At 41.7% G+C, this 12,564-nt stretch overlaps 2 protein-coding genes and 1 long non-coding RNA gene across 3 annotated transcripts in view; 2 read left to right on the top strand and 1 right to left on the bottom strand.

Annotated features, from left to right (window-relative positions):
• Positions 1–12,564, top strand: part of LOC145457641 (cytoplasmic dynein 1 light intermediate chain 2-like) — a 163,004-nt gene that overhangs the window by 132,852 nt on the left and 17,588 nt on the right. The window lies entirely within an intron of this gene.
• Positions 1,098–2,116, top strand: LOC145434402 (uncharacterized). The gene is made up of 2 exons (XR_013913377.1): positions 1,098–1,367; positions 1,581–2,116. It is a non-coding gene; the product is annotated as an uncharacterized LOC145434402 (long non-coding RNA).
• Positions 5,529–7,629, bottom strand: LOC145434403 (protein unc-93 homolog A-like). Its single transcript, XM_080311754.1, has one exon. It carries the CDS (start codon positions 7,492–7,494, stop codon positions 6,136–6,138), a length of 1,359 nt encoding a protein of 452 aa, XP_080167880.1. The 5' UTR covers positions 7,495–7,629; the 3' UTR covers positions 5,529–6,135.

Raw genomic sequence — 12,564 nt, forward strand, 5'->3', positions numbered from 1 at the left:
ACAAGATTCTTGGCTGTACAGTTGAAATGACAATGATAGCCCGAAATATCTCTTGCTCAACTTATCTCAACGCAGAACTTCATTCATATTCCCTACCAACGCTATAATCTCGGAAATACAATTCGCCGGTATCAATGATATATATACAATGATTGGAAACTACCGTGAGCTCTGCGTTTCAGCGTGTTCCTGGTCACGCTTCATCGCGTACACAGTTGTGCTGTAAACAAAGGCTTCCTCAGCAATACTTCTTTGAGGAACTAGCGATGATATATAATTTGTTGGGTATATTTATCAGTGGCAATTAGCGTTGACGTGTTGAATAGCTTTAAAAGCGCATTTCTTTCTCGCGTCTGGCATTTTTCTTCTGATTATGCTAGCGGACCGCTGCCATATAAACGTTGATTCACGTACACGTACTTCGTACAGTCGTACACCTAGTTCACAAGATAAATTTCGCGCGTCATGCGCGTATCGTAAATCCAATTCACACATTGACGACTCGCAATTATACGCAATCCCCGTGATGTAGCCTTGTGACGACCAACGAGGCTTATGTTCACACAGTCGCGGACGTTCAACCTTTGTTGCAAGTGACACAACCTTCATTCCAACTTGAGGTGTCGCTTTTCCATCATATTCCTACATCAATAACATCATATATAATTAAATATCAAGCAGACGTAGTTTTTAAAGGAGTAATTCTAGTTATTTTGAGTACTCGAGTAGGTTTGCCTACTTCCGCGGGTGATTGTGTTTTCATACTACTCACCAAACAAAAACATCACAACTTGTTTTTTTTCCGGGGATATCTAGATCTCCTGAGTTTTGAAGGTTTTTGAAAATAACACGCACATATTCAATGGCCATTTTGCGGCAGTCACTAAGCTTAACCCTGCAATTTCAAAAGTGACTATTTCCAACTGACTCCGAGCGAACAACCAAATCTACTTTTAGAACTTTTTAAAAGTACTATACACATTTATATTTTCGCTACTTCTATTTGAACCTGAGTAAATCATTGTAGCAATACTTCAACTACTTCAGTAGCAACGCTGCATACATCACCCACCTCTGAAAAAAGTCACCTGTCCATAGGCCCATTTACATGGCGGTTTAAGTCAGCTTCGAAGCTGACTCGTCGATCCGACTCTCTCGTATTCGATGAAAAGAAAAAGGCAAACTGCTTCAAGTCGACTCGAGCCTCAAGCTGTCGTGTAAGGTGGTTTACGATCGGCTTGAGCATTGGGCGATTTTCGTTCGTCGGCTCTGTGTTTTGCCGCGCGGGCTCTTGGCATCGTAATACATGTTTTTCATCTGTTGTTGAGAAATTGGGCAAACATGGCAAGAAAAAGTGGGTTTACTTTGTAAGTGCTCGCATGTTTACGATGGTATATATGTAATACACCAGTACCGGTGTAGCAACCGTGCTATTTTATGACAGTTTTACTAGCGATTCCCTATGTGTTCTTTGATATTTGGCTGCAACGCTTCGATCTGTAGTATCCTAGTTGCTTTCATCAGCTACATAAAATAGCGAACAAGGTAAAAAACGTTATATCTGTATTTCTACTTCTCAGACTACAGTTCAGAAGATATGTGGATTGTACCGGTCTTACAATTCGACTACGACGTGTATAGTGAACCGATTGAAGAAGCGCCTGTGCAGTGTGCAAGTGCATTGTGCAATGTACATTGTACAGTACATCGATGCGGGAAGACATAAACGATGCCTGCATTTCGTACATACTGTTTCACTGGCTGAATTGATGCGAGTGCGCGTATGATGGGATGGAGCTGGTGTTTCTCCCGGGAGGATGATGTGGAGATTTGTCACTCTCCTGGTGATGATGCAGGGCAGCGGTGTTAGGGATTATTGCTTTGTTTCTAGTTCTGTTGGGTTAGTGTTCTGCTGATATGATGTGGTCGTGCGGGTGTTCACGATTTTCAGCTTGCCGTTTCGATATTGTTGGTTTTGAGATTGTATATTCATGGTAGCCTATGTGTTTGTTGTGAGGGTGCTGAAATTATCACTTATCTCAAAGTTTAATTGGTGGGTAGCAATTTAGTAGTAGTGCTCTATATTGCTTCAATAAAGTGTCTACAGTAGTCGGTGCATATTGAGTATACTATACATGAGGAAGTCTGTTACAGAGGAGCGGCCAACCAACTAGAGGTCACATGCGGTTTGCAAGTGGATCTCTTGAGTGTCAATGACCTTATTTTAATCGCATCGACAAGTGATGCCCAAAATATCAAAACAGTCGTCATACTCCCGGCCACTCCACGACGCCGAAAAAGCTAGCTGATAACTTATACTTGTTGTTTTCCTCTACAATCATGATATGAACAAGATTCTTTTCCTCTACAAATATCGATATTATTAGTATGTCATCATCCTCGTTAATTTTGTCGATAAGAAACGTTTCAGAGTACGTCCAAACACACATTTGTCGTTGTACCGTAGCCCGCCAGACTTACTACGAATACATATTTGTAAGGGGCAAAGCGAAACCCGGTCATCCACGATACAGCTTTGTGAAGGATCATGTAAACAGGGCCCTTTTACGAGTCAGCTCGGAGACGACTTGAACGCCAAGTCGAGTCGAACATGTAACCAGGCCTCATGATCATTCCACAAAATCTCGATGCCTTACAATACAGAATTGAATTTTCAGGATTCCATCATGTTATGTAAAGAAATGAGGAAGATACATACACTTCACAGATAGAACATTTACGAATACATAATTTAATCCTCAAATCCCTAATTCATGTGTAGCCTATATAACCGAAATAATGATGGAGGCATTTGAAAAAAGTAACATTAATATGCAACTGTACAGAACTAGACCAATGCAAAAATAACCAGGTGGACAACAAAAACAGTTTATGCGTGATTTGTTAAGCAATAACAGTGCTAGATATCAAATTTTGTCATCTTCAACTTGGGAAAAGTATTTGGATGATGTCCTTAATAATGCAGCAGTACACTCGCTTTCGTTGGCTAAAGAATGGCCAAATACGACCCGAACGATGCCGTATCTACTCTTGATGAAATCTGCCTTGTTTAGCTGTTTGTCCATCTTTGCTTGCTCTTGCCCGAATCATTGGTAGGATGGGGAACATTCTTTTTCCGTAATTTTATATGATATCAAGGTGTCACCAAATTCATTAATATCTGTAGTGCAGAATAAGGATTCGGCTATTTGACCGTACCTGTCCATGGTTATTAAATGCATACATGGTTATCGAGACTCAAGAATTTTTTGGTTTTCTAAGTTGCTGTTCCTTCAGCACAAGAATCTATCCATTTTCGCATTTTAGGCAAGAAATCATTTTCCAGTCAGTCCAAGCGTGAATCGTCTGGACTGCAATATGGCTTCAATTCGGCGTTGTAGCTGAACTTGGTAGATGTATTCATAATGTCGAACCACTTGTAAATACCTGCAAACCATGCAGAAGCTTCTTTACCGTCACCTCTCCTGCTCGCATAATACGCGCAACACTATCAGACAGAAGCTGAGCTGCAAAAATCTCCTGCATCTTTGCCAAGCTTTGCATACGAAAATGTGCATCCGTCAATTTGACGCATCTCAATTCCGTCAGTTCAAACAGCCGTAAAATGCTGCCATCGAATAAATTTACCATCCTTGTTGAGAAGTTTCGTACCACCAGTGCGGCTGGCGTAGAGGTTGTTGCGTACGCTCTTGGAACATCTTGGGATTTGCACTGAGTCCATCAGCAACAAACGCAGCTCCCCGAAATCCACAATCCACCAAGATGCCGACACATTTCCAGAATATAGGCCTGCTCGAAAGTCGAAATGAAGCCACCGACTTTGTTGCGCAGTATGCCAAGGGTTTGGAAACAGACGTTACCAGGCCACTGGCATAAACTTGAAGAGCGTGTGTAGCTGGTTCATCATCATCTACATTCTACAGGTCTCAACTCCCCAAGATCAACGAATCCTACCATTCCGTCTTTCGTTGTACTGAATACAATATTCTCTTTCACTGAAAATGCAAAAAATCAGAAGTAGTTAGACACATGAAACATCACCGTGAACAGCATTGCTGAAATATTCGCGATGAAGTTTTCGACACAGCTATAAAGTCATGAGAACACAATCTAGCCAATTTACAGGCAAATTTAAGGTTGGAATTGCTCCAATTTGCAAATTGATCGATTTGTGTCCTATACGCAAGAGCAAATGCATTAGACATTAAAACGAAACTCGTTTCATCAGCTTACCAGTCAACTACCATGGGAATCAAAATATATAGTCAAGGTAGCCCACCACTCTGTAGTGCTTATGCAATGATGAAGAGTAGGCTACAGTATAGAATCATTTCCTCACCGTTCAACAAATCAGATGACGCGAATGAAGTTCGCAAATCTTTAAATCGTCTTTTTTTGTACAATTGATCCAGCCACGATCTTGACGCATGCTCCTTATAAATTTCTCAAGGTTTTCCGCCGATTCATATTTGGCGCCAGTGCAAAAACGTTTTGCTGGAACGTTAAACAAATGCGCATTGGCAGAGGTTTTAGCACACCCTGGTATGCAACACTATCTCACATCTGACGCAACCAACTATTCATCAATCAACTATTAGTGAGAAAAAATATAAGAGTTATAAATATTATAGTAGCCTTCCATAAAATTGCTTTCTGTTAAATGGGTCTCATCGAATTTTCAGGTTGGGCACCCACCAGCAATAAGATTACTCACAAAAGCATCTTAATCAGTTTCGCTTTCAAGATATCAGATGGCGTAATTGATGCTTACAAATGTTCGAATCTCAATCTGTCCTAATTTTCCAAGCTTTTTTACGCTCATCCACAGGTGCAAAAACCTAAGCAGCTAGTCAGTACCTGAATATTGCGCATTGGCGGAAGTTTGATTAGACCTTAGTATGCAGTACTGTCTCACTATGCTCGCAAAACCTGTTAACAATCAACCAACAAACGAAAAAACAGTGGAGTAACTGCCAGCAAAGGTGATAGCAGTACTCCACCACGGTCAACATTACTCAATGAAGTGTATGCAGTCAACCTTATCCGCGCACACGCTGATTTCGGCGGGAGTAAACCTTACAGCGTTAGGGGGCGTGGCAGTTTCCAATCATTGTATATATATCATTGGCCGGTATGGAAGGAATATAATTCACACTTCAAGTGTGCAGCGGTAAACAACATACGATGACTTATGACACCACAATCACTCCAAGCTCAAGTGCTGACGAACCTGGCAATGCTAGGTAGAAGAAACGTCACGGTGAAGCCGCGTGACATTCAAGCGCAATTAGATTGGATGCTGACACCAATCTCTCTGGCCGACCGATGAAAGGAGAACAATCGATCTTCTTAATTCGAGAGCGATCAGTTTTTGTACATCAGCGGTGCCGCTTCACTGTAGTGTCAAAGCGGGTATATTCACTTCTCTCCTGCACTGTCTTCGCCTGGTTCGGCATTGAACATACACACTTTTGTTGACTGGGAAAGGGCACCTCTCTACCGACCCAATTACATGTTTAACAGTAATTGTAATTGTAATTGTAATTTGATATTTTTAGCATTGAGTAATTGTAATTGTAATGTAATTGAAACATGCAAGGAAGTAATTGTAATTGTAATTGTAATTGAACTGAATTAATGTAATTGATCCTACTCTGGAGCACACTGCTGGTGACACGCCGTGTTGCTTCATTTTGATAATGGTGTCCATATCACGATTTTTCGTAATGCGCTTCTTGATATAAAAACCATGCAATGCCCACGCACTCTTGCTTCAGTTAGGATATTGCGGTTGCGGTACGTTGAGCATAAGACCATGTCAACCTATTTGTTTCATTTGAATGTTTATGATTCACAATGAGCAGACAATGCTGGGCCGTCTACAACGGTAGGCCTAAAGTAGGCTACAAGCTCTAAAATGTCAAACGATAAGCTCACCGACAGTTAGTGCAAAATCTACGATACAAACGAAATGCAGGTTGCAAGAAAATGTTGACTTTGTAAACAATTTTAACAATTTTTCACCTAACGCTACAATTTTGACCTAATTTTACTTTTTTGACATGTCAAAAATAAATCGCCCTAGATATGTCATCAAATTCACGAGAACCAAGATTAATGCGATTTGTGCATTTTGAAATGTCCAATAAGAAGAAGGACTGTGCACAATACCGAAAACACAATCAAGGAATATATGCTCCAAAACGTACACGCTAGTATGGACATTAGTTGAGCAATCATGCTGCCGGAGTGATGAGACAACGTAAACATGGCATAAGCGGAATCGTTATCAGAGTAATATACCACGGGAACGGTGAAAAGAATGGTTCGGCCAACAGCATGAGAAGCGCCCAACAGCAGCGCAATCACGTACGGCATGTACAACGTTGCGAAAGTAGGCATCCATGTCAGAGCTAACACAAGACCAATGCAATCAAGCAGTGACCCGATAATTGAAAGGTGCCAAAGCGATATATATTCGTGACGCCAAGTAATTATGAAACAAGTTAAGCACGACATGACATCAACGATAGCTATCATAGAACTCACATTTCGAACTCCCAAAGTGCATGCCACATACGATCGAGAAAAACTGGACCGAACAAATCCCAAAAACATTCCAAACCACAGACCACTCGGCAACATAAAGAAATTCATCGAATTCGCGAATACATCGCGCAAAGCAGTAGATGAATTTTTGAATAGGTCACGAAATTTTCGACTCTGCTGATGTATTCCGCGACTTCGCTCATCTGCATTGTCATCTATTAAGTATTGATTTTCTCCGCGTGCGGTACTTTGGTCTCTTGGCAATATGAAATAATGCATAAACATCCCACATGCAGCCAGCACAGCCAATATGCAAATGAGAACGCTGTAGCTTAGCCACGTAGGAGTCAATCTTCCGAATATTGGCCCATTGCTTTCATACTCGTACTGTATCGAACAATCACGAGCCGCGCATTGCGTAATGTCCGTTTCGTTCAATGCATTCAAACCATAGTTAAGATTTCGAAGGACAGCTTCTGGTATGAGATTCGCCAAACCCTGTCCTAGTGTTATAATTGTGAGAAACCGGCTAACTTTTTTCTCCCCGTCTTTCGTCGACGTGCTTTCGCTGCCTGTTGGAAAGGAAGCGGCTACTGAAAACGCACCGACCCAAAACGACGAATCGACTAATCCGAACAATATACTGGTCGGAATAACACTTTGCCATCCGCTGTACAAACTACCGACGATGAAGACGATGCATACAAAATCCCCCATGAGCAGAAAACGCCTTGTCCCGATTGCTCGTACAACAAAAGGGTATGCGAGTCCGCTGAAGACAGCACCCACATGGTACAGAACCATGGAGATTGGCCCGACGCCCCCTTTCACCTGCACGGTACTTTTCAGAGTAAACAAGCAAAGTTTCGGTCCGATGACCATGGCAGTAGCGACTGCGTAGATGTACAAATTTCTATTCGACATCAGCAGTTTCGTTGCACAAGGATCTTCACTCTGCAGCAACACCAAAGACAAATATTGAATACCTTCTGTGTATTGTATATGTTTTAGTTCAGGTGACGTACGTATAATATAGGAAGCAGCTATCGATTCCAGATCGTCACGTAGCGCACAAGTCCGTGTTGACTTCACTTTTGCACAGCGTTTTCGTGGCACCATTTGGCTCATGTCCCTGACCGAGCTTATGTGAATCTACACAATGTCACCCCACAATTATAATTATACTTTCTCTGTTTCAACAAACAGCTGCTTTGGCGCGTGTTGCTATTTTCATAAGCATAATAAATTTCCCATTATATTTGCTCAGCGTCACTCAAAATAAAGTGTTGACTGGTAATCGCGTCGAAATCCGACGCTAATGCAATAGCGCCAAAGAAGTTTATGGAATTTCTAGGTCAAATGGAGATTGCAATCCGGTCCGGTTTCCGGGCATTTGTATGTCGCTCGAATCTGGCCAATCACACCCCTAAAGCCGTTTTACGACAACGACAGTGGCACGCATAGGTATATCATCATCCGTTCCGGACACTGTGTGTGCAGAGAACCTATGGTATTGACCGCACAATTCCGCACTCGTCAATTCAACATAGTTGTTGTTGTTTGTGGTAATTAAGGTGTTTGTTGACTACTGTGGTCATTTACACCAGACCAGTATTTCTTATTTTTTGAAGAAATGTCCTCTTTTCCTCCTTTTTAGTCTAAAATGCCCAAAAAGACCACAAAAGACGTTAAATTTTGGCCTAAAAGATAGACGACGGGTTGCGCTGGAGTCAAATGTGAAAAATCGTCTTTTTTTTAACTTAACACAAGGTTTCCAGTAAATATTTGAAAATCAGCTGTTTTCAATTTTGTTAAACTAACTTTTATGATTCGATTCTAAAATATGGTAACCCTATGATATGTGACCCTACGCCATTCGTAAGTGTCGCATGCTCATTGCTCAAGTGTCGTTTGATTTTGTGTCGCATTCACATTTGTCCACGGACCAGGCTAAGTACCGGTAATGAAATAATTGCGTAGTTCCTAGTAAGATGTGTAATGTGGTAGATTTTTGTTTTTGAGTTTTCCCTGAAGGCTCGCAGATTAGCGTCGGGCAGAGGTGGCAAACACACAGCCCGCGCGTCGCATCCGGCCCGCCAGACGATTTCATCCGGCCCGCGAAGCAATTCTGAGTAGATTGAAACATTTTTCTATTTTCCAGCACATTTGTAACAAATGTTGATATTTTTTGCAGGATATACTTCCATGTTAATAGGCCCCATTATAACCACCCTACTACGACGCTGTGGTTTCACTCTAGTCACCAGTCACCACTAGTAACATCAAGTCGGTGAAATTGACATCTAATTTCAAGAAGGGTAAAAGTGCAAGAGCACGAGGTAACATTTTAGAATCAGTTGACTGGTCCGGCCCGCGAGCGATTTGAAGGCTTGAATCCGGCCCGTTTGACACCCCTGGTGTAGGGCATACCTGGGCATTTTACGGCCAGCGGGCTCAACTCGGACGGCGAAAAGTTGCTTGAAATTTTGAATTATACAATTGCATGTGTAGGCTACTATTTAAAACTGGGAGCCATTTAAATTGAACCGGAAATGCGTTTTCTTTGAAGGCTGTTTAGTGTTTTGTTTTGTGTTTATTCATGCACCGTGATTACGTAGCCCACGTTCATTGTATGCGACATGGGTAATCAAAATTCAAAATGAAGTCGATATGACATGGGTTAATTTAAGTCGAGATTATGATATAAACAAGCAGTTACGCGGCTGAGGCTGCGAGGAGGCGAATTTCGAAAAACCTGCCAGCGAAACTACCAAAACAACAAATATTTTTCACCAAGCCACACAGCGCTCGACATGTAGTGACCAAGCTGTAATATCCCATACATTTTGGTGTCGTAATAGAGGACGTGTCTGCGGGTTGGTGTGATTAAAAAGAGTTATCAAGTATTCTTGTTTAAACCGTTGTTTTGAATACCGGTAATTGCGTGGGATAACTATTATTTTTGTGCGTTAACTCTAACTTCCTAATTGCCAAATAGTAATACATCCACTCAGTTGCTTGTGTTAACAAAGTGACTTTTGACTTAGCTCGCCAATTTATTTCCTGCTTCTTATTTTCAGAAAAATAATTGCTGAGAAAATAAATGTTGAGAACCGTACTGAACAGGATTTCATTCTTGTGGGCAACACATTAATTTTTATTTTATCGGAAATATCAAACATAGCATCGACATTTCAAAAGAACATAGGATTTCGAGTTTGAAATGAGAGGGATTAAGGCCCCAAAAAACTCACCCGCTGGCCACCCACGCCACTATTAGCAGTGATGACTCTGAGCTAGCAATGGCTGCACAAACATCAATTCAACAGAACACCGGTATCTATAGATTCGTCTTGTGCAAAATGACGACACGTTCTTTCTACTTGTTCAGCAACTAATATTTTTTAAATGTGCAATTAGAACTGGTGACTCGACTTGACTCGAGTCATTTTTGAAATGCATAAAATGACTCGACTCGAGTCAGTTTTTTTATTGACCCGACTTGTGCTCGGGTCATAGGCTAGTGCATAACTCGAGACTACGACGGCCAAGACAGACATATCATTGTAACTTTAAAGAGTAGGCCTAGTAAAGTTACCACATGCTTGGTACTTCGCAGGCCTATATCAGTTCTCATACTTGGAAATATGACCATAAACTGTTGAAGCTGAGGAATACGATATTCGGAATTCGAGCCATTCTATATCACTCGCACAGAGTTATAAAAGTGGCTTGAACCGGATTGAATTGAAAATTGAATAGTGAACTTAATGACTTGGACTCGGACTCGAGTCAAAACACTATGACTCGGACTCGACCCTCTACTAGCTGACTTGGACTCGCAATTGACTCGGTGGTGAATTGAAAATTACTCGACATGACTCGAGTCAAAACGATGAAAGTGGGATTGACTTGTGACTCGGAACCTTGTGACTTGGTTACAACCCTGCCCCATTCACCAAAGAATTGTTTGAAGCTGGCCCAGTATTATTATATCATATTATTCCCCACAATAGTGGAACTAAAACATGAATCACACAGTGGATGCGCCGTGGATTAGATCATTGTGTTTCGCGACGCGAGTGGGGAAGCGGACGATCGTAATGACAACAGTTTTATCCTGCCGACAGGGCCGTAACTGCCACACCCGAACCCCCAAATGGGGGAGCTCCTAGCGGCCCAAAATTATTTCGTTGGTCGTTTTTTGGAGGATATTTATTTAATTTGGAAATTTTCGTCGCGCTTGGCGCGATTTCATGTCCCGAGAGTTCTACATCTAATTATTATCAGTTAGAAATATATGCGCATATTTGAGAGAAATTGGCATATTGGGGCCGTTGAATACCACGCATTGAACAGGACTATGACTCCAAAATAAGAGGTGGGTCACAGAACATTTTCAAACCGGAAAATGGGCCACAGGCAAAGGAAGGATGAGAACCCCGCCTCTTGGCCAAGGTGGGTGTCTGATTTCAAAGACCACTCGAAGTCGTTTCGACACCTTCCTATCTTTTCATTATGTATCGCAGTTTTGTGGTGTTTTGAAGTGATAAAAACATTATTATACTGATACTGATATAGCGTGCTCTGTCGTGGGCGCAAGTTCTTCCTGGTCCGCGGCTCGGTGTAGATAACGTTGACACGTTAGCGTAAGTCTTTTATTAAAACAACTTAAAACAAGACGATGTTCGTCCGACGGAGACTAAAATACGACTGCTCCTCGGAAGGCGACTGACACAACAGAGTGCGACACAACAAGAGGTGGCCGATCCTGCGAATCAGCGATGGTAACAGTAATCAATCGAGGCAATAAGAGTAATCAATGAGCGGTACGCTACAAGGATACTGATTCTAAGATATATTCAAATAGACAAATACAGTACCTTTGTTTTATGTAATTTTGTAGATGATGTTACTGCTATAGCTGTGCGTTACCGCTCTAGATCATCATCATTGGTTTATTAGCAATTTTATCAGTTCAATACACCACAAAAAATGCGATACAATGAATAGACAGGAAGATGTCGAAGCGACTTGGATTTGTCAATGGAATCGGACACCCACCTTGGCCTAGGCGTAGTAAAGAGGAGGCATGCACACTGAATGAAAGTAAAGAATACAGTATAGAAAAAGAAAGCGACAAAGATAGGCTATAGGTCTACGTCATGAGCTTCTGTTGTGGTTCCGGAATAATCCCGTGTTGTGTATTGCAGTTGATTGAGTTCTGAAGTAGCAAAGTAGCGTAACCTGGTTGATTGTAGGTAATTGCTGCGCTATACATAACTTGAACGTCAACTCTTCTTGTAAGTCCTTGAACCAAGAGATTTCTCATTACATATTTTATTCGTTGTTGTTTTCAGTAGGTAGCGTAAAATGAGTCAGGTAATCTGGTTCTATACGAGACAGGCTCGATAGTTTTGCAGTCTCTCGAACGAGAGAGTGGCTTCGTGCAATATTGCGTATAATTAGTAGGCCTATTTAATATCGCACCATCATCATCATCATTGGTTTATTAGCAATTTTATCAGTTCAATACACCACAAAAAATGCGATACAATGAAAATAAAGGAAGATGTCGAAGCGACTAGGAGTTGTCTATGGAATCGGACACCCACCTTGGCCTAGGCGATGTAAAGAGGAGGCATGCACACTGAATGAAAGTAAAGAAGAAATGATAGAAAAAGGAAGCGACAAGAAATAGGGCGGCATGTCATGGGAAGCGAGATCGATAGGTCAGTCGTGGTCCGGTAATCTTGAGGATGGACTGTATTTATTTAGTAGTAACTGCTTGTATTTCGACTTGAATGTGGACATGCTCGTCGACTGCCGGATGGCCGGCGGGATACTATTCCACACATCAGGTCCGGCATATTTGATGGAGCGATGATCTTTTCGGTCGATCATATAATATTTGGACGACGTGGACGCGCGTGTGTTGTAGGCTACTTGTGCGCATGTATATTGTGTAGTACGGGATGTATTTATGTTAAACTC

Source organism: Botryllus schlosseri, chromosome 2, assembly GCF_051294905.1.
Source record: "Botryllus schlosseri isolate E-star chromosome 2, Bs_hap1, whole genome shotgun sequence".
NCBI classification, from domain to species: Eukaryota; Metazoa; Chordata; class Ascidiacea; order Stolidobranchia; family Styelidae; genus Botryllus; species Botryllus schlosseri.

Coding starts and splice junctions, on each gene's coding strand:
- LOC145434403 (XM_080311754.1), bottom strand. CDS start 7,494: ATGTCGAATAGAAATTTGTACATCTACGCAGTCGCTACTGCCATGGTC.